Source organism: Rhinolophus sinicus, chromosome 11 (genome assembly GCF_057876585.1).
Source record: "Rhinolophus sinicus isolate RSI-liver-muscle chromosome 11, RSI-T2T, whole genome shotgun sequence".
NCBI classification, from domain to species: domain Eukaryota; kingdom Metazoa; phylum Chordata; class Mammalia; order Chiroptera; family Rhinolophidae; genus Rhinolophus; species Rhinolophus sinicus.
The window spans coordinates 24460053-24485581 of NC_142511.1; the positions used below are offsets into that span (position 1 = coordinate 24460053).

Below are 25529 nucleotides of genomic sequence, written 5' to 3' on the forward strand. Positions count from 1 at the left end.
CTTCTAAATAACTCACATACCAAAAAGGAATTAAGGCAAGTGAGACTATTTTACTTTAATAAAAATAACAACAGAACATATCAAACTTTGTGAGACATGATAAAATGCTTATATTAAAATATAAGAAATGTTTCTGTAAATAATCCAAGCTTCTACATTTAAAAACTAGAAAAAGAGCACATTAACTCCAGAGCAAGCAGACAGAATAATAAAGAGCAGAAACTGATGAAATTGAAAATAGCAAAACTTTTGAGAAAAATTAATGAAATGAAAGCTGGTTCTTTGAGAAGTTCAATAAAGACGATAATTTTTGACCAGATTGATCAAGAAAAAAATAAAGACACCAGTATTAGAAATTAAGAGATGGCATCTCTACAGATTCTACAGCCATTAAAAGAATAAGGGAATATTATTAACTTTATGCTAATAAATTTGATAGCTTAGATGAAATGGACAAATTCCCTCAAAAATAGAAATCCCAGAGATCCAAGATGGCAGAGTATGCTCTGCTTGCCTCATTCCATGAACACATAAAAATTACAACTAAATTAAAGAACAATTAACCTGGAGAACCATCTGAAGTCCAACTGAACAGAAGTTTTATAACTAAGGATATAAAGAAAAAGCCACGTCAAGACTGGTAGGACGCGTGGAAACACGAAATGGGCCAACCCCAAACCTCTATGTGGCAGATGCAAATTGGGTGGTATATCTCGGCAACAGAGGTTCCCCACCAGGAGGGAGGGACCCCAGCCCCACACCAGCCTCCCTAGCCCAGAGTACTGGTGCTGGGAAGAGGAGCCTCCCACAACATCTGGCTGTGAAAAACAGTGGGGATTCCAATCATCCAGGTAGGATGGAAGGCTGAGGGAAACCCAGACGTCCTCTTAAAGGACCTGCACAGACTCATGCGCAGGAACTCACTGTGGGCTCCAGCGCAGAGACAGTGACTCAGGAGGTGTCGGAGACATATGGGATGCAGACTGAGGTGTGTGGCTTAGAGTGTAGACTAGAAGACAGTTGCCAATTTCCCTGTGTTGGGTCCTTCTCCAGTACAACTGGCAGGTGGGCAACATCTTTTCAGTGTTGAACCCTCCTCCATGCCCACTGTCAAATCTGAATCTGAATTGGTCTGGAGAGCTCTCCTTGCTCCACCCTGGTGACTCACTGAGACCCTGCCACACCCAACTCCAAACAGCACAAAGCTATCAGCAGTGAACCGGCAGCAGGCCTCAGTGTGTCCTGTCTTTTTGCAGAGCTACCCCACATCCAGTACTGGTGGCAGCTGTCCCCAGTTTGCAGCATGGCCTCTCCCATTTGCCTCCAGATCCAGCATAGGCAGTGACCAACCATGGGTCACTTTGTTGCTCCTACCAGGCAATCCCCAGCATAGGCAGTGGCTGGCCTGGGCCTGCACCAGAACCCCTCTCAAGAGGCCCCAGAATCAACACACTTGGAGGTTGGCTTCAGACCACAGCAGAACACCAATTAGCTCAAGCAGCACACCCAAAGGGCAGTCTCAACAGGCACCAGAGCCTGATGGGAGGGGATCTTGCTCCATATGGTAAGGCTGGGGCACAGCAGCCCGTAAGCTATGGACATGGCCAAACCCCATAGCCAGTCAGCTTGAGGGTCAATCCCACCCACTGACGTGCTAATAGCAATCAAGGCTCAAATATAACAGGAGGGCACACACAACCCACACACACTTCTGTAGCACCAGTGCAGGTGATCAGGGAGACTATGCCACTGGGCCCCAGGGGCACCTACTACACAAGGCCACCTGGCAAGATGTAGCAGATCTACCTAATACATAGAAATAACTACAGAGAGGCAGCCAAAATGAGAAAACAACGAAATACATCCCAAGTGAAAGAATAGGAGGAAACTCCAGAAAAGAACTAAATGAAATGGAGGCAAGCAACCTACCAGAGTTCAAAACACTGGCTATAAAGATGTTCATGAAACTTAGTGAGAACTTCGACAAAGAGATAGCAAGCTTAAAAAGAGACACAGAAACCATAAAAAAAAGAACCAATAAAAAATGAATACAGTAACTGAAATGAAGAATGCATAGAAGGAATCATCAACAGACTATATGAAGCAGAGGATTGAATCAGTGATCTGGAAGACAAGGTAGCAGAAAACACCCAATCAGAACAACAGAAAGAAAAAAGAATAAAAAACAATGAAGACAGTTTAAAGGACCTGTGGGACAACATCAAGCATACCGTGTTTCCCCGAAAATAAGACCTAGCCGAACCATCAGCTCTAACACATTTTTTTGGAGCAAAAATTAATATAAGACCCGGTATTATATTATTATATTATATTGTAAGACCCAGTCTTATAGTAAAATAAGACCGTGTCTTACATTAAGTTTTGCTCCAAAAGACGCATTAGAGCTGATGGTCTGGCTAGGTCTTATTTTCAGGGAAACACAGTAACAACATTCATATCTTAGGACTAACAGAAGGAGAAGAGAGGAAGCAAGGGATTGAGAACATATTTGAAGAAATAATGACTGAAAACTTTCCTAACCTGGCAAAGGAAATAGATATACAAGCCCAGGTAGCACAGAGAGTCCCAAACAAGATGAACCCAAACAGGCCCACACCAAGACTTATTATAATTAAAATGGCAAAGGTTAAAGACAAAGAGAACCCTAAAAGCAGCAAGAGAAAGGCAACTAGTAACTTATAAGGGAGCTCCCATAAGATTGTCAGCTGACTTCTCAACAGAAACTTTGCAGTCCGGAAATGATTGGCAGGAAATATTCAAAGTGATGAAAAGCCAGGATCTACAACCAAGATTACTCTGCCCAGCAAGGCTACCGTTTAAAATTGAAGGACAAAGAGCTTCCCAGACAAGAAAAAGCTAAAGGAGTTTATCACCACCAAACCAGTATTACAAGGAATCTTAGAGGGATATCTTAAAGATGGGGGGAAAAAATCAGAACTAGAAAAAAAAAAAAGGCAATAACTACGTATCTATCAAGAATTACTTTCACTATAAATGGATAAAATGCTCCAGTCAAAAACAGAGTGGCTGAATGGATAAAAAAACAAAACCCTATATGTGCAGCCTACAAGAACTCATTTCAGATTGAAGGACATACAGAGACTAAAAGTAAAGAGATGGACAAAGTTATTTCATGAAAATGGAAATGAAAAAAAATAAAATAAAGCTGGGGTAGCAATACTTATACCAGACAAAATATACTTTAAAACAAAGACTATAACGAGACAAAGAAGGACCTAGTAATCCCACTTCTGGGTATTTGAAGAAACCATAAATGGTATTTCAAGGGGATGTGTGCATCTATATGTTCATTGTAGCACTATTTACAATAGCCAAGATGTGGAGGCAACCTGGATGTCCATAGATGGATAAATGGATAGAGGAGGTATAATACAATGGAATATTGTTCGGCCATGTAAGGGAATGGGTTCTTGCTATCTGTGGCAGCATGGATGGACCTGGAGGGTATAGTGCTGAGTGGAGTATATCAGACAATAAAGACAGACGCAAAGTGATTTCACTTATATGTGGAATTGAAAAAAACAAAATAAACAAATAAAGTAGAAACACACTAATAGAAACAGAGAACATTCTGATGGTTGCCAGATGGGAGCGGGGTAGAGGGGGTGGGTGAAAAACAGGAAGGTATTACCAAGCACAAATTGTTACAAAGTAGGCATGGGGATGGAGGGTATAGCACAGGAATATAGTCAATAATATTGTAATAACTATGTATGATGTCAGATGGTATTAGATTTTCGGGGTGACAGATGGAAGGGATGTTGGGGGACAGGGTTAAAAAGGTGAAGAGATTAATAAGTACAAATTGGTAATTACAAAATAATCATGGGGATGTAAATATAGTCAATAATATGGTAATAACTATGCACAATGCAAGGTGGGTACTAGAGTAGTCAGGGGGAATCAGAATTATACAAATGTCTAATCACTATGCTGTACACCTGAAATAACAATAATATTGAACGTTAACTGTAATAGAAAAATTTTAAAAGTGGAGAGGGGAGGTGAAGGGGAGTAAGAGGTTCAAATTTCTACATATAAAACAAATATGTCATGGAGATGTAACTTACAGAATGGGGAATATAGTCAATAATATTGTGATAGCATTGTACGGTGTCAGATGGTTGCTGGACTTATGGTGATCACTTCTTTAGGTACATAAATGTTGAACAACTATGGTGTACACCTGAAACTAATATAATGTATGTTAGGTCTGTTTTTTAATAAAAATCTTTAAAAAAGAAAATATGGTAAAAAAAGAAATAGAAACCCCAAAGATCACTCAATAAATGTCATAGTCTATTAAAGCAATTGAATCAGCAGTAAAAACCTTCCACCACAAAAACAAGCCGTAGAAATAGGTGAACTTAGCGGAGAGTGAGCTATCTGTTTTGAACACAGACAAGTATTCACATAGGGGAGTCCTAGGACATAAAGCTGAAGTCCTGGGACAGAAGGTAAACTGTAGACAGCACTGAGGCAGGCTAAGGACTTCAACTTCTACAGCATAGATGTCTTTTTCAGTGTGCTCCAGCCTCTGCGTTTTTTATGCTACTTACTCTTTAGTATTTATATATTGCCTTATACCGTTTTCTCTGTTGGATATATGGGTAATACAGTACCCTAACCAAGTCTGTAAATTCCATAGCATAGGTCAAATAATGAAGATTTCCAAATTAGGGGGAAAATTATGGAAACCTTCTGGGTCAGATGGCCTCATAGGTGAAATATACCAAACATTTAAAGAAGGAATAATATCAATCCTATAAAACTCTTCCACAAAATAAAAGATGTGGGAACATTTCCCAACTTCTATGAAACTATTAACCTAAAAAACCAGACAAAAATATTACAAGAAAACTATAGACCAACATCCCTCATGAGCAGACAAAAATCCTTAAATAAGCATGAGTTCAGCAATATACAAAATGCATAATACACCATCAGTACGTGGTATTTATCTCAGAAATGCAAGGTTACATTGAAAATCAGTTAAAGCAATTTACCTTATCAGATTATAAAACAGTATGATTATCTCAACAGGTGCAGAAAAAAGGGTGACAAAATTCAACATACATTCATGATGAAAATTCTAAGCAAATTAGACGTGAAGGAAACAACCTGATAAAGGGACATGTACAAAAACCTACAACTATATGATACTTAATAGCACATGTCCCTAACAGTGTACTTTCTACCTAAGATCAGGAACACCACAAGGATGTCTACTCCTACACTCATACTGGAGTGGTCCTAGCCACTGACATTAAAGAAAAGAAAAGGCTTAGCCTGGAAAGGAAGAAATAAAATCTTTTATTTGAAAATTTTTAAATTTCTTGCATTTTCATTCACAGACAAAATGATCAATCTCTATAGAAAATCCCAAGTAACCCACAAAAAATAATTGACTTTAGCAAGGTAACAGGATACAAGGTCAATTTATAAAATTCAGTTGTATTTCTATATACTAAATACAAACAACTGGAAATCAAATTAGAAAAACAGTACAATTTATAATAGCATCAAAAACATAATATACTTAGGAAGGGATAAATCTAACAAAATATGTGTAAGAAATATATGCTGAAAACTGCAAAACACTGATGAGAGAAATAAAAGAAAACCTAAATAAATGTAGAGACAAACTGTGTTCATTAATGAGAGACAATATTAAGATGTCAATTCTTCCCAAAATGATCAATCTATAGAGTCAAGCAATCTCAACCAAAATCCAGTAGGCTTTTTGGTAGAAATTGACAAGCTGATTCTAAAATCTACATGGAAAAGAAAAGGCCCTAGAAAAGACAAACTTCTTTGAAAGAAAGAACAAAGCTGGAGGATTCACACTGATTTTGAAACGTACTATAAACTCGTCAAGTTATAATGAAAACAATGTGGTATTGGTGAAAAGATAGTTCTACAGAGAAATGGAACAAAACAGTACAAAAAAATGAGCCACACATATGGTCAATTGATTTTAAACACAGGAACTAAGGTAAATCAATAGAAAATAAGTCGTTTGAAGAAATAATGGTCATCCATTCACAAATATATATATGAAACTAAATCTATACCTCACATATTATAAAATTAACTCAAAATGTATCATAGATCTAAATGTAATACCTAGGAATTCTAGAAGAAAGCATCAGAAAAAATCTTTGTGACCTCTGGTATATGGCAAAGAATTCTTAGGACACAAAAAGCCTGAACCATAAAAGAAAAATTTTTGATAAATGAAAAAACTTGGAAATTGAAAAAATGAAAAGCTTGTGTTCTTTAAAGAGAAATGAAAAGACAAGCCACAGACTGCATAAAACTATTCACAAAATCCCTACCTCATAAGGAATTTTTTTATGCAGACTATATAAAGTACTCTTCCAACACTAAAAAGAGGAAAACAACCAAATTTTTAAAACGGCAAAAGATGGAGACACTTCACTAAAGAAGAGATATAGATGCCAAACAAGCACATAAAATGGTATCAAAATTGTTCAGTATTAGGAAAATGCAAAAACAATGAGATACCAACACACATCTATTAGAATGGAGAAAAAAATCTGACACCACCAGCTGCTGGTGAGGACGCAAACAACTGGAGCTCTCCTACACTAACAGGAATAGAAAGCGGCAGTCACTTTGAAGTCTGACAGTCTCTTATAAAGTTAAACGTACTTATCATTTGACCTAGCCATCCCACTTCTAGATATTTACCAAGAAAGTTAAATCATGTCTGCACAAAGGACTATACATGAATTTTACAGCAGTTGATGCATAACTGCCCCAAACTGAAAACCCAAATGTTCATTAACTAATTAATGGATAAACAAAATGTGGTATATCCATAAAACAGACTACTCAGCAATAAAAAGAGACAAACTACTGATACATGGAACATGAATCGATTTCAAAAGCATATTATATGAAGGAAGCCAGACACGACAGGCTATATACTGTTAAGAATCTGTTTATATGACATTTTGGTAAAGACAAAACCAAAAGGTCAGAAACTGGACCAATGGTTGCCAGGATCTAGGGTGAGTGGACGGACTGAATGTGAAGGGGCCTGAGGAAACATTTTGGGTCATAGAAATGTTTTGACTGTGGTAGTGGTTACATGACTGCAAACATTTGTCAAATGTCCATCAAAGTATACACGTGTAAAGTGTGAATTTTAGTATCTGTAATTTATGCCTCAATAAACTTAATTAAAAAAACAAAACTAAGCAGATTCCCCAAATTATGTCTTCTTTTTTGGTTGAATGAGTTTACTTTTCCCAACACATATTCCAAGACAGGTTCTTTCGACTACAAATTACCATTTTTAACTAGACAAATACTTCTTGGGCAGTCCTGAGGCCTAATAAGGTACTTTATATGTATTGTCTCATTGAATTATTCCAACTTTATGAAAGTGAGGCTGAGAGGTTTGGGTAATTCTATAGTTGGGATTTAAACCCAGGTATGTGCACTCCCATGGTCATCTTTCCCTCTATACCTCACTGCTTCCCCCAATCTCTAAAGACAAGGACTAAATTTTATATACTTCATTATGTTTAGCATGTATAATCCAATGAAAGCTGCCACTGGTGAAACGTAAGAAACACCTTCCCAAACTGAGTACCTTATCAGTATAGGATCTGAAGCCTGCTTTTCTGGAGAAAATATTCCCTTCCCCACTCTACTTCCACCATCCAGGAAAAGGCCTTCATTTCTTCTCCCCAGTACCCTCTGCAACTTCTTAGTCTAGCAAAACATCTCTTAACTCATGACGGCCCTGGGGACCAAGCTAATCTGTAAATACTCCTGAGACAACAGTTTCTATGGACATGGAATGACAATCCAAGATCATCTCTCTCAGGAATTATTTTAACTACGTAAGTATACTGTTTTATTGAATAAAATCAGTCACATCATTTGTATTTCCCCATATATTCCAAGGTTATCAATTCAACTGTCAACTTTCTCAACCATGGCATTCAACAATTCTTCACTGAACAACTAATCCCCTACCAAAGCTTAAGAGGTATTGAAGACAGGTACCCCTGTTCTGACATTGTTCTGTTACAATGCTTTAGTTGTAACAAAAATCCCAACCAGGAAATTAATTTTCTCACATAATTGTTTGGTGGTAGAGAAGTTCCAGAGTTGATTAATTCAGTGGTTCAAAAGTCATCAAAGATTATAATTTTTTTCCATTTTTCTACTCTGGCATCCTTAGGATGTTGGGAGTTAGTATTTCATATAGTAGCCTCACAATAAGTCTGTGAGTTTCATTAAAACTGATACCTGATGGCTGGCTTGTATGAGGAAAACAATTTTCTCACGTGTACTTTGGAAGGCAATTTAAACGTACCTATAGAATTTTTAATGTGCATATCCTTTGATCTAGCAATTCCACTTCTAAGAATTCATCTCACAGAAAATTTAAGTGGACAAAAACAGGTATAATGTTATTACAAAACTTTTAAGAGCCTAACAACTGGAAATAGCCTAAAATTTATATCAATAGGGATGACTACTTAAATTAAGACTCATATAATGGAATACATCTCAGCTGTTTGACATATGTCCAAGTTTTGTTAATAAGAGTCAAACTGCAGAGTATATCTGCGTAAATAAAAATAGCTATAATACCAAAAGCACAGGCAACAAAAGTAAAAACAGATAGTGAATTACATCAAAATTAAAAACTCCTGTGCATCAAAAGACAATCAACACAGTGAAAAGGTAACCCACAAAACGGGAGAAAGTATTTGCAAATCATATATCTGATAAAGTTAATATCCAGAATATGTGAAGAACTACCTCAAGAACAAAAATATGTTTAAAAATGGGCAAACAATTAGATGGGAGGGGTTTGGGGAATGGGGGAGAAGGCAAAGGCATTAGAAAGTACACACTGGTAGTCACAAAATAGTCATAGAGCTGTGAAATACAGTATGGGGAATATAATCAATAATGTTGTAGAGATTATATAGGGTGACAGATGGGTACTGGACTTAGATTGTGTAGATGCCTGACCACCACTGCGCTGTACACCTGAAGCTGAAGTAGAATATTGAATGTCAACTATAATTATATATATAGTCACAGGATGTGAAGTACAGTCTAGTCAATACAGTCAATGGTACTGTAAAAGCCATGCACGATGTCAGAGGGGTAGAAGACTTGGGGGAATTATCACTGTGAGGGGTGTAAATGTCTAATCATTATGTTGTTTTGTATACCTGAAACTAATTTTAAAGTCATTTACAAAAATGGGCCAAGAACTTGAATAGACACATCTCCAAAGATACACAAATGACGAATAAACATATGAAAAGATGCTCAACATCACTGTCATGGGAAAGCAAATCAAAACCACAATGAGATATCACCTCACAACCACTAGGACGGCTGCTATCAAAAGCAAAGTAAGTTTTACTGAGGATATGGAGAGAAACTAGAACCCTTGTGCACTGCTGGTAAGAATGTAAAATGTTGAAGCTGCTGCAGAAAACAGTATGATGGTTCTTCAAAAAAACCCAAAAAACTTCTGCGCATATCAAAAGCAAAGTAAGTTTTGCTGAGGATATGGAGAAACTAGAACCTTTGTTCCCTGCTGGTAAGAATGTAAAATGCTGAAGCTGCTGCAGAAAACAGTATGATGGTTCCTCAAAAAAACAAAAAACAAAAAAACAAAACAAAACTTCTGGGCATATACTCGAAGGAATTGAAAACAGAGTCTCAAAGAGATATTTGCACACCCATGTTCATAAGAGTATTATTCACAATAGCCAAAAGGTGGAAGTAATGTTTCTATCAGACAGCTGAAATGTATAAACAAAACATGATATATACACATACAATAGAATATTATTTAGCCTTAAAAAGGAAGGAAATTCTGACATTCTGCAACATGGATGAACCTTGAGGACATGAAATAAGCCAGTCACAAAGACAAACATTGTATGATTCCCCTTTTATGAGATATCTGGAGTACTCAAACTCAGAAACAGAAAGTAGAATGTTGGTTGCCAGAAGCTGAGGGAGGGAGGGATGGGAAGTTGTTTTTTAACGGGTACAGTTTGTTTTGCAAGATGAAAAAGTTCTAGAGACTGGCTGCACAACAATGTGACTATACTTACAGTTAAATATGGTTAAGACAGTAAACAGCATGTGTATTTTACCAAAATTAAAAAAAAAATTTAAAAGTCAAAACACCAAAATGGTAAACAAATGAAACTATACATATTTGTAAAGAGTTTAAAAGGGTAAGCATCTAACTCTTAATAGTGGTTACCCATGGAGAACACTGATAGGAAAAAGAAGCACTTTTGTTTTCTAGTCTGTATCCTTCTGTACTGTTTGAATTTTGATCATAAACATGTACTAAGCTAACATCTTTAAATTCTTTTTTTAAAAAATTCCATTGGATATAACTTTTAAGTTAAAATTAAACAATAGGTACTAACAGACTTAAGTCCTTATGCCATCTTAAGTTTTACCTAGCATCTCATCTCTTCCCAAAAGCATGCCATGAGTAGGTGGTTATTAGTTCTAAAAGGAGTAAGTAAGGAAAAGTTCCTGTCACTCAGTGAACATGAGACGCTGCCTGTTAGGCTTACCCCAGAACTGCCCATGACACTTCCTAGCCAGGAATGCCATATACAAATTAGAGATCCTCTCTCTAATTTTCAAACTGACAAATAGGATACAATGATAACAGCTAGTGCCTACAAACACAAAATCCTAGGGTTTTCAAATTATTCTTAATTCTTCTTTCTCCCGACCTACTAACAGAATACCAAGCCCACATCAGCACTTTTTCAGTCAGATTTTCCTCCCTTCCCCCTTTCAAGAATGTTACAAGAGAGTTAGTGGGTGGTTAGTAAGACCCTCTCAGAAACCAACAGCCATTCCAGAAAAGTAATTGCTCACATGCCAAAGACTGCCAACATGAGCAGCTGCAGCATGTTTTAATAACCTTAATGAAGCAGAGCACAACACCTCCTGTACCACAAATTCTGATTGGAAGAAAAAAAGATTGTGGAAAAGTACTCCTTAAAAAGCAAACACCGCAAGCTTTGGTAAAGCACAAAAGCAAGCAGATTTCTAAATACAGAGCTCAATTGTAAGAGTTCAACTATACCTTATTTCTCACTATCATCCTTTGCTCTGTTAAAAATGGAAATTTCCATGTCTTGATCCATTCAGAATAAGCCACAGCAGGCAGTTTTGCTTAAATAAAGCAGCCAGGTCAGAAAGGCCGCACAGGGAAATGGAGGTAGCAGCCAGCAGGTTTTCTTAGGGATTATATTGCTCCAGCTTTTATCCTTCCCAGGTATTCTGGTGCCAAGAAAGCTGCAGTCTTTGCTCTGAAAAAGCTTTTCACCAGAAAGGCTAATGCAGTCTCAGGGCTCCAACCCCCTCTGCCGCCCAATGTTTTCTTTGCATGTTACAGCAGGTTCAATGAATTTCAAACTCAAATGTTAAAAAAGCTAAAGCAGCCCTTTATTTCAAAATATTACCAAAAAAGCACAAGTTCAAATAGGAGCGGAACAGCTTATTTGAGTATTAAATGAGTTCCCTCAGATCAAGCAATTATGGTGCCAGGCACAAAGTAAGTGCTCAATAAATGCTGGCTGTTACTCTCATCTCTCTTCTGGTACCGAACCCTTTTCTATATTGTATTGTAGTACACTTACGTAAATGTCCTTGATGAGATGGTCAACTTCTTGAAGATAGGAATCATCTTTTGAATTCCTTTCAGCACCAGTCATAATGCCTAACACAACAAATATTTATTGATCCATTGATCTATTCTATACTTTTTTTTTTTTGACTCCAGAGTTTTCTTGTTTAGAACAAGCAATACATTTCCATCTAATTTTTTCCTGGGGATTGAAGCATTAGCTCTAAGTTCTAAGCTGAACTGATTTCTACACTCACTTACAAATCTTTTTCACAAAAGGTTTTTTACTCAGTTTAAAGAAAAGTTCTGTATCTCCCTCATAGGCACCGGGAAAAGCAGGAAAATAAACTTCTTGGTCCTTCCTCACTTGCACTTAATAATACTGCCCATCACCAGAATTTAAGATAGGCCTTTCTCATCTTTCAACATCCAATTTAAATAGCACTTAGCACATGGTATTGAAGCTATTTGTTTGCCAGTCTGTTTCACTGTTATTTCTTCAAGTTTGTGCCTAACAACCGATGCTCAATAACCATTTAACAGAATTCTAACTAGACCCACCCTGAGATACTGGGGGAGATTTGTCCACACAATTCTATTACCGTGTTTCCCGAAAATAAGACCTAGCCAGATAATCAGCTCTAATGCGTCTTTTGGAGGAAAAATTAATATAAGACCTGGTCTTATTTTACTATAATATAATATATATTATACAGTATCTTATATAAGACCGGGTGTTATATTAATTTTTCCTCCAAAAGACACATTAGAGCTGATGGTCCGGCTAGGTCTTATTTTCGGGGAAACATGGTAGGAAATGAGCAATTACTGGGGGAGGAACGAAAATTCTTAGAGATAAGAATAAGAGACAGGTGTTTCTCCAACTAACATAGTATTATTCTGCCTAACTTACCAGTGCTGCTTGTAGTCTTTTTTCAGGTTACCAATCTCACAGTGCCCCTCCTGTTAACTCTTAACAGAGCTCTTTTTAATGTACTTTTAAGGCATTTCATTCTTTGCCTGTACCTAAATACTTTTCACATTCTGATCTTAGATCACAAAGACATCACAGTGACTCTATGAAAGTGCTAAACAAATACTGAAGCTGGTATAATGTCCCCAACCTACTGTAGTTACAAACTCTAGTGTTCCAGTATCCAGAAATAGAATTGATGAAAATTACACATATTAATGTAATAGCCTTTATTTTGTGAACCGCCCCCTTATCTACAACTCAATTTTCAGAAGCTTACCTGTTAGGTAAAATTCCTACTCTTTGCCTTAAGAATCTATAGGTCAGGCTCTGAGAAAAACAAATGCCCAAGGCCAACTGCCACCATCCAGAACACTTTTAAAATATCAACAGCTAATGGTAGAAACAGCCACTGAGTAGAAAGAAACAATGTAAATTTTTTTAATAAAAACAATTCCTCAGCATTTATTGTCATCTGGTAATAACATAAAAGTAACTGGAGCAATATGAATAAATGTTTAAGAACTATACTCCTAACAAAGAAGACCTAAAAACACAAACTGTATTGCCTTCTCAACAATTTCTCACTTCGTTAGTCATTTCTAGTTGGAGACACTTTGAAGCAGAGTAATATTATCTCCTTTTAGCATGATCCGACCTGCAATACAAAATTAAAAAAAAAAAAGCTATTAATAGCCATTCAGACAACCCTTTTTAGCCTCAGAATTCTGAATTGTTCTTAAGCAATTATGAAAATACTTTCTCTTGTATGTGAACATTTTCAAATATCCATTTGTTGAAAGGCTGTGAACATGAGAGCACGCACTTTTTAAACAATAACCTAATGAAGGTAGACACATCTAGTTCAGGCTCAGGAGAATCATCAGGACCTGGAAAAGAGACCCTGAAGCCCACCACTCATAAAAGTGCTAGTGAGCTGTGAACCAGGACATGAAACAATTAAAGACAAAATGCCTGCATAAACCTAAGTTAATGGGATTGTAACAAAAATGTTTCAGTTTGTCTTGATGAAGTCATGAATCCTGAAAACCCTCTGTTAACTGGGTTAAGAAATTATGTTTATTGATCAAATGTTTTGGAGTTATGACTACATGGTAGGCACTGAGCATATTAGGGAGCAAAAAAGATGGGACTCGTGCATTTATGGAGAGATATAAGAATCCCATTAATGAATGTTCCACTAAAAACTCAGAGAGCACAATATACTCTGCTTCTTCCCATCGCCACCCCAAGCAAAACTAAATCAAACCCCAGGAGGAGGTGATCTGAGTCCTAAAGACCCGGGGAACAGGATATGCAAAGATTTATAGTGGGGCAAATGTGCAGATTCAAAGAACTGAAAAGAAGACAAATGTGGATGAAGTTCAGAAAATGAAGCAGAGAGTGATACAAAACAGATGGCGGTAAGACCAGATCATGAAGATCCTTGCAGAATGCATTAAAGATTTTATCCTACAAGCAGCAGGAAGCCATTGAAGGATGTCAAGCAAAGGGATGACAAGGTCAGACTGGTGTTTCTAAAAGATGACTGCAGCATGCAGATCAAACTGGAGGGGAATGAGGTAGTTGCAGAGAAATAAATTAGTCAACTGAGTATCTGTGCCATTCAGTAAGGCAGGGAACACTAAAATGGCTCTGAAAGTGTGAGGCGTGGAGATGGAGTTTGATTTCAGGTATGCTACCTTTTGAGAAGCCACTGAGACATTCAAGTATTCAAGTGAATAGGCTCAGAGAGATATAGGGCTGGACGCAAATTTGGGAGTCAATACAGTCACGCACAGCTTAACAATGGAAATACATTCTGAGATATGTGTCAATTAGGCAATTTCATAGTTGTGCAAACATAAAGAACATGTCCACAAACCTTGACAGTATACAGCCTACTACACTCCTAAGCTATATGGTATACCATTACGGTATATGCAGTCTGTTGTTAACTGAAATGTCATTATGAGGCACATGACTATATATAGATGGTAACTGAAGGTGTAGTCTTGAGTGCCTAATAATACTGAGTGACGGGGGGCCTACAACCAAGCCTTGAGCAATTCAAACATTTAATGGTTGTGTCCCAAAGAATGAATATATGAAGAAAAGTCTGAAAAGGAGTAACTGGAAATTAAAAATGAAAAACTTAGTATCACAGAGCCAAGGGAACAAATTGTTTTAAGGCAGGAGAGGCCAACAGTCCCAAATGCTGTTGAGAGTTCAGTAAAGTGAGGACTAATATTGACCATTACATTTAATACCATTAGTCTTTGGTGACCTTGGTGAGAGCTGTCTGAGTAGAGAGACAGAAGTAGAAACGGAGTGGGGTAAGGAGTAAGCGGCAGAGGATGATTTCACCAGTGTAACCCCCCACCAAAATAACTTCTCAAGGGGAAACTAAATTTAACATAAAGTGAATACATTTCTAAAATTCTGTTAAGACCATCTATATCCTTACCCAGCTGTTTTCTTGACTTTGTTTTAGAATGAATCTCTTCTGCATCATCTAATACGAGGTTCATATACTCATCAAAACCCTAGAAAAACAAGCCATTGACTGTCATCGTCAAGTAAGATCACATCCAAACCATTCTAAATAAATATACCTATCTAGATACAGAAATGCCAACTAACTTCAGAGATTCACCCCTTCACTGCTCTTCCTGCTACACCACCACCTCCCACCTCAAGCCTCTTTTTAAATAATAAAGCAAGCCAAAATTTACTCCAAATTATTCTGGAACCTTCTGGACTTAAGATTTTATTAGCTATGCCAAAGAGCCACTCTCCCCAAGAGTTTATTAGCTATGACAAAGAGCCACTCTCCCCATCTTTTATAACCTGCCAATGTAGAATATGTGTGTAGATATATGAATTAACTTCTGCTACCACTTGTCCCATGTTCCTCACAAAATACTATCACCACTATCACTCTTGTTTTCCAACTAGTAAACAGGGACGGTGACATTACTGAGGAAATCTATGATATCTAAAGGCATACCAAAATATCCTAACAATACTTTCGGCCATATTTCATTTTTCTTTAAAACATCATTTAGGGTATTCTGCCATCCTGGAAATCTTATTTCACTAACCCCTCCCAGCTCTATCAGGTATCAACCCAGAACTAACAATCCATTAATCTTCATCCCATTCTAATTTTATTTGTTTTTCACCTCCTTTTAATATTAACATTGTTTAAATAATTTTTAAAAATTAATTTCCCCTCTATTTTAAGAATTACCCAGTCTCTATCAAGTAGAACAATGAGACAAGGACAGTGGGCCCTGAAAAACTTTCCTTGGGTTGTGGTCTTTGACTTTTTTATACATTGCTCTGGCTGGCCATTTTTTGTGAGATCTTTTTCTATAAGAAACTGCTTTGAGATAAAATATCCTGGGTACTCACAATGATACAGCCCTCTATCCGCATATTCACTTGCTCATATAGCCACACCTGAATCCGAGATCTCTGAAATAGTCATAAAAATAGAAATGTTAAAAAATAAGTACAGAATCCAATCACTTTGGTCAAACAACAGAAAAATATGGCTCCTGAAAAAAAACTTTAAAAAATAAAAGCCAAGAGTTTTAACCTTTTGACTCATATCTTAGAATTAGTAACCAAAATTAGTTACTTGCCAAGAAACATTCTCATTAATAAACGCTACATTGAGACTATCTAATTTGATCTTCCTGTAGTCTTGGGCCTCAATCATATTTCTTATTGCTTCTAGTTTCAATCATTTAGAATGGAAATTGATGACATAGCACAAAGTAGTAATTTCTGAAGACCCAGGGCTTCTTTCTTATCTGCTATAGCAAAATCCAGCTCTAAAACAGCTTTCTCTAGTTTCTCAGTTTTCCATATCTCACACCTAACAACTAGGGAGAGACCCTCAATTCTGGTGATTAAAAATTACAATGCTTGAGATTAATCTGTTTTTCAGTTGTGTTGTCACACACTAAAATTTGTCAGAACAAGAACTACGTTTTCTTTCGGAGATAAACACTCTGCCCTGCCAACTCTGAATTTCAGCTGCCAAAACCCCCCCCCCCGCTAGGAAAGCAGGCTGCCACTAAATGCTCTGAACCTATCCTTCCCCCTTTAGTGTCTTTTCTGCATTTTTCTCCCAAGTACTAAACCCACCACCTTATTACGTGGTTTAAAGCTAATTGGAGTTTTCTCCCAATGTTTTATCGTAGGGAGAAGACGGAACAGTTCCAATGTTCCGGCCATAATCACTACCAACAAAAGTACCGATACCCAAACACCAGTCCTGTCTACCAATAATTACTTTCTGAAATTACTAATTTTGGTCTTGCAAAGTAACCACACAGTTCTTTACATGCTTGCAGCTGGCACGGCTACATAGCATTTTATGACGTTAGAACTTTCCTTGCACCCCTTCCCCTCAAATACTCCTCCATCTCCACAATTTCATCTACTCTTAACTCTAGAACACTGATCAAACAGGACGACAGAACAAGCAAATAAATTAACTCTTTACTTAAAAAGTACGAAACAACGAACAACTTACGTACGTTTTGCAAGTATCTGAAGATGAGGTTCTGCACCAATGGTTAAGGAAAAACACACGCATAGCCTCTGCTTCCTGAAAGCGGTCAATCCTACCCGCATCGCACTCTGACTTCGGAACGCAGTCTGGAGCCCACACCACGAACACGGCCTAACTAGGGACTCAGCAAGGGACCTAATACCCGGGAGGAGCTCCCTCTCACGCTCCTTCTCTCGGAGCTCCCGGCGCCGCCATCTTCCTCCCCCCCGAGGCCGACGCCTCCCGACGGTACTCAGTGTCTAATTAGGGTAGAGCCCCTCCGCTGCCCACCCCTCGCCGCCCTCGCCCACTGCCCGGCGGGAGGCCTCAGCCCCCTCCCACCCCTCCCGCCTCAGCGGCCCGCGTCTGGTCCCAGCCGCGGATGCCCCGGGGGCTCACGGGATGCGGGTCCGCACTCCGCTCCCTCGGGCCTGCTCTGTTCGCTCCTTAGCGCCCCTTTTCTAGCCGAACCTCGGGGTCCTAACTCCACGCGTAGGATACGATGGGCTGCACCATCACCTTCTGCACTTTTTGGCCCTGGCCACGGTACGCCATGGTGGAAGCTGACAAAGACCACACTGAGCCGCACGCTACCTCAGGAGCTACTTCCGGAAAAAGAAACGGAAGCGGAAGTGTGCGGTGCTCGCGTGGCGACCTGGGAGACTCCTGGTAAACGCTTCTCTAGCTACGGGGATACGCTTTTCCTTGGTGCTCTGTAGCCTCCGGGGGAGGCCAAATTGAGGGGACTGCGCTTTGGAGCGGGGGTCGGTCCTACAATGCCACCTGGAGGGAGGCGGCCGAGATGCCGGCACCGGCGCGTCTCCGTTTCCTGAGCGGCCGCAAGAGCCAAGTCGTCCCGTTGCGTACCCGTCTGGGAAATGCTTAGTGCTTTTGTGACGCCTGCGTTCCTGGAACTGAGCTTGATGGCAGCGCTGTGCGGGACAGTAGGGCGGCAAGAAGCCCAAACCCAACACTCACGCCGGCTGCTGTCACCCACGACCTATGCGAATTCAAAGGCAGCCTCTGTGGTTTGCGCCGTCAACGATTCCACTCTCATCTTGGTGGAAGTTACTGTGAGGTGGCGACAGAGCGTCGCTATTTAGAGCGAAAGCCCTGACATCTGACTGCTGGGCTCCACTCCAGCTCGCTTGCAGTGTATGACCAAGGAGAAGTTCGTAAGCCTTGCTGCATCTCGGCTTAGTTGTCACCAAAACGGAAATAAAAACATTCCTTCCTCCTTGGCCTGAAGTTTCAGTAAAATAGTACTGCACAGTGTGTGTGTGTACACGTTAAGGCCGGAGCGTTTTAACATCGTTTCCTGGGTGACACAGTTGAAAGGGGAGAAGCTGGAATTCGTTAGGTTATGTCATGGGCTCTCGGCCTCGCAGAAATGTCATTTAATTGGAATACCCATTCTATATGTGAGGAAACTGACGCTCACAGTTGAAGGAACTTGTGTAAAGGGGACAAGTGGCAAGTGGCAGAAACATAACTTGAGGTCTTCTGTTTAAGGAGGATAATACTAATGCCACCTCATAAAGGTGTTGAGATCAAAGAATATGAAAGTGATTTTTAAACTATAGAGAGCTAGAAAATGCATGGGATAATTATTTCTTTTAAGAAATTTCCCTGCCCCAAACCTAACTGAGTATCATGTTGTGCACAGAGGAAACTCGAGTTAGATTTGCTGAATTTAAAGATAGCGTGGATAGAACTGCTATACCTACTCCATCTCAGATGCAGAGATGCTTAGCTCCTTGCTTTTGCATTTTCCTGTTTCTGAAATGATTTCTAAACTTTGGGGGATTGATCTCTATAACCGATTTTGACCGATTTGACCGATTATACATCGCATCAGAAGTGATTTACTTTTTTAAAAAATGATTTTGCTTTTTTACATTGAAGTCTTTTAATGAGATTTAATCTACAATATATCCCAGTGTATGCTAGAACTGATACAGCTTTTAGAAATGATGGCTGCCCGGTTTCCCATCTTTACTAAAAAAATATAATCCTTTTTTCCCATTCAACTTAAAATGTTACATTTATAAATATACCAAGTATATGTAGGTGTGTGTATGTATACAGTGCATATTTTGTTCAATTGATCTTTGTGTATCACTGTTATAAGTATTGTAGATTTACAATGTTTTGTTATTTGGTAAGACTAGAAGTAATAAACATTCATAATAAACTAGAAGTAGTCCTACCAAATAGAATTTTCCTAGCTATTCTTGGTTATTTTTCTTATAAACTTTAGAATTAGCTTATCTCATTAAAAAATCCTTTTGGTATTTTTACTGTGGTTATGTTAAACTCTAGAACCTTAGAATTAATTTTTAAAAATCTAAATACATGATGTCTTTCTACTTGTTCAAATTTCCCTTTAAGTCTTTGAGAAATTTTATATATATATATATATATATATATATATATATATATATATATATATATTTTTTTTTTTTTTTTTTTTTTTTTAATGGCTATTTTTTTTTAAGGGGAACAGGACTTTATTGGGGAACAGTGTGTACTTCCAGGACTTTTTTTTTTTTTTTCCAAGTCAAGTTGTCCTTTCAATCTTAGTGGTGGAGGGTGCTGTTCAGCTTCAAGTTGTTGTCCTTTCAGTCTTAGTTGTGGAGGGCGCAGCTCAGCTCCAGGTCCAGTTGCCGTTGCTAGTGGCAGGGGGCGCAGCCCACCATCCCTTGCAGGAGTCGAAATGGCAACCTTGTGGTTGAGAGGACACGCTCCAACCAACTGAGCCATCCGGGAGCTCAGCGGCAGCTCAGCTCAAGGTGCCGTGTTCAATCTTAGTTGCAGGGGGCGGAGCCCACCATTCCTTGCGGGACTCGAGGAATTGAACTGGCAACCTGTGGTTGAGAGCCCACTGGCCCATGTGGGAATTGAACCGGCAGCCTTCAGAGTTAGGAGCATGGAGCTCCAACTGCCTGAGCCACCGGGCCAGCCCCAAGAAAAATTTTTGTTTTCTTTATTTTTTAGTTTCTTTTTTCTCATTTATCTAGTTTAATCATAGATATTTCATCTCTTGTTCTTAAAAATTATCTTTTCCTTAATTGTAATAGCTGTTTTTAGAAGAAAATGATAAATTCAATTATATAAAAGTTATAGTTTTGCATGTCTAAAAAGCCACCATAATAAGCAAAGTCAAAAAATATAGGAAAAACATATTTGCACTATATAAAATATATTTGCACTACTATAGCAAACAAATGGCTAATTTTACTAATATATAAAGAACTCAAAAAAAAAAAAATGCTGTTCTGATTCTCTACTGCTGTGTAAGAAATAGTCCAAAACTTAGTTTAAAACAACAACTGTTTTGTTATAATTCATGATGCTGTGAGTCAAGAATTTGGGCAGGTTCAGCTGGGTGATTTTGCTGCTCCAGAAGATGTATCTAAGGCTTTGGTGTGTGTTTTTGGAAGGCTGGCCTCAGTTGGGACCCTCTCCATGTCTGTCTAGCCCCTGGCCCTCACCACATGGTCTCTCTGGAGTAGTATGCTTTCTTGTATGGGGGCCCAGGGCTCTAAGAAACCAAGGCTGAAGTTACCCTTAAAGGCCAGGCCTAGAACTAATAATGTATTCACACCCCAGATTCAAGGGCTAGAAAAACAGAGCCCACCTCTTGACAGAACGTGTGTTAAAAAATTTGCAGCTATTTTTAATCTGACACAAAGACCCCCCAAAAAATTGGCAGTGTATATGAACAATCAATTTACATCAAAGGAAATACAAATGGTGTTCAAACATATGAAAAGTTGCCCAACTTCACTCATAAGACAAATGCAAACTACACCACACTGAGAAAGCATTTTCCCCCATTAGATTGGCAAAGATAAAAAAAATAGTGGTACTGTCAATTATTAAACTCTACTTGTAGGTATTTAATTCTACAGATAAACTTACATGTGTGATATAACTTAATAATTGCAGCATTGTTTAAAATAGCAAGACAGGAAACAACCTAAATGTCCATCAATAGGGATTTGCTAAATTATTGTATATTCAGAGTGTAATACCATAGACAACTATAATCAAGATTGAAGAAGCTCTTTGTGTCCTGATATGAAATTATATCCAATATACAGTAAGACAAAAAGCAAGCTGTGATATGTCTGAGACTTACTTCAAAATAATCTAGTGGAGCCAGTAGGGCTGGATCTCTAATGGGATAAGCCTAAGGAGCAAAATTTAAGGATTCACAATCATATCTGCGAGTACAACCCCAAGAGTGAACACCTCCTTGAATTGTGCCCAGGCACCTTGCTTACTTTACCCTAGTCTGAGCCTTGGGGGCCAGATAAAGGGATGGATAAGTTGGTATGGGTATAGATGAAACAGGATTTGTAATGAATTTGTAATTCACAATTTAAAACTATTCAGAATAAAAACATAATAAACATTCATAATAAACAAGGTGCAGAATACCATGTGTTTTATACATGATATTGTATGGAAATATATTTGCTTATATAGCAGATACTCAGATAACATAATTTCTTTCAGCATCATTTCATTATAACATTGATGAGATGCGTAGGAACTTAATTTTTGTTTATATCAATTAGCTTATGGTAAAATTGGTTTCGTTCCACATTGTCTTGCTTGAAGTGCAGACCCTATTGATGATGTTAAATAAGGACTTACTGTGTATATGCCTAAAATATCTGTGGAAGAGTGTATGAGCAACTGATAACGTTGGTTTTGGAGAACTGGGTAGCTGGGGCAGGAGTAGGAGGGAGGAGGAATACCATTATATACATTTTGAATCTTGAAACTTTTGAATGAATATATCACTAACTGAATGAATTCATTGATAGTGGAAAATACTATGAAACATTTGTTTCCTTTTTTTATTGAAACTAATCAATGTTCTTGTAAAATTTGAGATTTTCATGTCATTCCCAAGGTATCTGCAAAATAAGCTTGAGAATTACTGGTCCAAAGAGACACCCTGAGAAGGGGCACCTCCAGGCTTCCCAAACATTGAAGAAAATCCTTCCTCTCAGCTTGCAGTGCCTTCCATCTCAACCAGAAGCCTCATAATTTGCTGAATGGCTGCGATTTAGAAGCATGCCAAAGAATGGGGATGAGAAAAGACAGGGGCAGTCCAGCAAAGAGCAACAGTCCCTAAGTGGGTCAAGAACTGTTTCATTTATTCAGCAAATATTTATTGAATGCCTTCTGTTATGGGTGAAGTGTTCCCCCATGAAGCTTGTATGTTGAAGCTCTAACCCCCAGTACCTCAGAATATGACTATATTTGGAGATGGGCCCTTAAGAGGTAATTAAGGTTAAATGAGGTCATGTGAGTGGGCCCTAATCCAAGGTAACTGGTGTCTTTATAAAAGAGATTAAAACCGGTGTCTTTATAAGAGATTCCTGTGCATGCAGAGGAAAGACCATGTGAGGGTAGTGAGAAGGTGGCCATATGCAAGCCAAAGAGAGAGACCTCAGGAGAAACCAAACACTTTGATCTTGAACTTCATCTTCTGAACTGTGAAAAAATAAACATCTGTTGTTTAAGCCACCAGTCTGCTGTATTCTGTTATGGCAGCCCTAGCAAACTAATACACACAAACTAATATACCTTCTATGTGCCAGGTCTGTACTAGGTGATGAGAATATATAGGTTAGTAAGAATATATGTCTCAATGAGTTTATACTCTGCCAAGGAAAATGTACAGGTAAACGATTTTAAAACAGAGTATATGCCTAGGGGACAGGCACCAAATCAATTTGGAGAGGGAAAGCAGAGTGTTGGGAGAGGTAGCCTGGAGGTCATAGAATGTGTAAGGAGTTAGCCAAAAGAAAAGAGAAGAAAGAGACTTAGAAGACAGACAACATTAACAAAGGCAAAGGGCTAGAGAGAGGTTAGTGTGAGAGAAGTCAACAGCGAGAAGTTTTGCTGGAGTGGAAAGCATGAAGGGTGAGTGGCAGGAGAGGAGGCTGGTAGCATAGGGTCTTACAAGTTATGCTGAAACCTGAATTTAATTTTTAAGGGAAGGGGAAGTCATTGGAGGATTTTAGGAAGCAGAATGACTCAGATTTGCATTTAAAATCTGCATTTCTTTTTAAAAAATCAGTTCATACCTTAGCCACGAATAGTTGACAGCAAACTCAAAAGAATGACACAAGGCAAACTGAGTACTAACAGGATGATCAGAGATCACTAAAAACAAACCTTACCTGCTAAATTTGGCCTTCTTTGCAGCTCAAATCATCTCCTTTGCTTAGCTACACAAAACTCCAGCTGTGGCTCTTCAAGGAAGCTTTCCCTGGCATCTCAAACACATTCTCTTTCATCCCCTCTATAGAAGCATCCACTTAATACCTGCACCTACTTCACTCCTGTTACTTTCCTCTTTAAAGTACAAGGTGTGATCAAACAATACGGTGAATGTGTAAATTTAAAAATTTTATTACCGTAAAAGACACTGCCATTAATCTCCCTCAAAATACTCACCCTCACTTGGAACACTTACCCCATCATTCTCACCTCATCCTGAAGCAATTTTGGAAGTCCTCTTTCATGAGTGTCTTTAGTTGCACTGTCATAGCTGCCTCAATATCCTGAATCATTTTGACTTTGGGGAAGAGCCAGGAGTTGCATGGCACCATATCCAGTGACTAAGGTGGATGAGGACACACCGTAGTGTTTTTGTTTGACAGAAATTGCCGTATACCAGAAGCGATGTGTGACACGGAGCGTCCTGATGGAGGATGATTTACGGCACACTTTAAAACACATCTCTCAACCATAGCTCACACCCGACTGACTGCACCAAACAAGATGGAACTTGTCACAATTATTAAGGGTTCGACGTGCAGCTTCCCATATTGAAGATCCCTGCCTTCAGTCGGCAGCAGCCTTCACTGTATTTATCACACCGGACAGGCTCTGTCACATATCGCTTCTGGTATGGCAATTTCTGTCAAATAAATAAGGTCCTCATCACCTTATTTACTGGATCTGGCACCGTATGACTTCTGGCTTTTCCCTAAAGTCAAAATGACCATGAAAGGTAAACGATTTGAATCGATTCAGGACATGGAGGCAGCCACGGCAGCGCAACTGAAGATACTCATGAAAAAGGACTTCCAAAACTGCTTCAGAACGTGGCAAGAACAATGGGAGTGTTCTAAGCGAGGGGGAGTATTTTGAGGGAGATTAATGGCAATGTGTCTTTTACTGTAATTTAAAATTTAAACATTCACCATGTTTTGATCGCACCTCGTTTTTCCTCTGTATTTCAAGGGGAGGGGTTTGCCTTATTCCTGTTTATCCCTAGTTGTCAGTGGTGTTTCATGGTTAGAATTCCTAATGCTCTGCGGTGAGCCTCTTCAAGGAATGGCAGCAGAAAAATACTGTGGCAGGTTTGTTTTCTTCCACATTTCCTCACAGTAGCTTGTCTAGACTTGACCACTCTTCTTGAGCTCCTAACCCAAATAAGTGACCTCGTTAGCCATTCCCACCTATTGGGTAAGGTTTCCTTTCATTGTTTCTTCCCCTTGAAATTTCTTTTTGAGTGCTCTCAATCCATCCAATTTCCTATTTCGTTTCTACTTGTTCAACAAAGAGGAGTTTTGAGCATTTTTCCATCTCTGCCTTTTTCTGTCTGAAATCTTGGCTGTTTACCCTTATTCTTAACTCTGTAGGACATTACTTTACTCCTGAGGACAAACCAGTTAGTCTAAAGGCAAAAAACCCCCAAGGACAAGCAATACCAAGTTTTAATAAACTGTTTTTTGCTCATCACCATAGATTCAAACTCAGTTAATACCTTAGCAGTTAAACCCAACCAAACCTAAATACTTTAATAGGCCCACTCAGTAAATCTTGTGACTTCCTGATTTTTTAAAAATATGTTAAAACCTGGATTGCTGTTATTTGGGGTCATTGCTATTCTTTGCCTACTTTACAATATTAAGAAAATGGTTGAGTATATTCTTTGTGCTTATGCCCTTAACTAATACCATTTTGTAAATTCAAATACAGTGAAGCAGAGTTCGAATAACTTGTTAATGCAGTCAGAACTGTGGGTGGTAGAAACTTGCATAGATTTATTGAGCAGCTTCTAAAGATGATTTAAGAAAAAAGCTCTTGAAAGTTTCAATGAATCAAAATCAATTACACATAATATACTTGTACTTTAAATCTGAACACACTGACTTTGACACTACAGTGAAGATAAAAAGCAGTGATCTTTAATGCGGTGTTAAGATTTAGTGTCAAAATGGTTATGTGATTTA

At 38.5% G+C, this 25529-nt stretch overlaps 1 protein-coding gene across 1 annotated transcript; it reads right to left on the minus strand.

Annotated features, from left to right (window-relative positions):
* Positions 1-13109: 13109 nt before the first annotated feature.
* Positions 13110-17906, minus strand: SNRPE (small nuclear ribonucleoprotein polypeptide E). Its single transcript, XM_019711470.3, has 5 exons — positions 17761-17906; positions 17246-17272; positions 16110-16172; positions 15160-15238; positions 13110-13350 (listed from the first exon to the last, which is right to left on the minus strand). The coding sequence occupies exons 1-5, from the start codon at positions 17812-17814 to the stop codon at positions 13295-13297; spliced, it is 279 nt and encodes a 92-aa protein (XP_019567029.1). The 5' UTR covers positions 17815-17906; the 3' UTR covers positions 13110-13294.
* Positions 17907-25529: the final 7623 nt, after the last annotated feature.

Coding starts and splice junctions, on each gene's coding strand:
- SNRPE (XM_019711470.3), bottom strand. CDS start 17,814: ATGGCGTACCGTGGCCAGGGCCAAAAAGTGCAGAAGGTGATGGTGCAG. Junction 17,273..17,760: donor AGGTGATGGTGCAGCCCATC/GTATCCTACGCG, acceptor CCATTGGTGCAG/AACCTCATCTTCAGATACTT. Junction 13,351..15,159: donor AAAGTCAAGAAAACAGCTGG/GTAAGGATATAG, acceptor TTTGTATTGCAG/GTCGGATCATGCTAAAAGGA.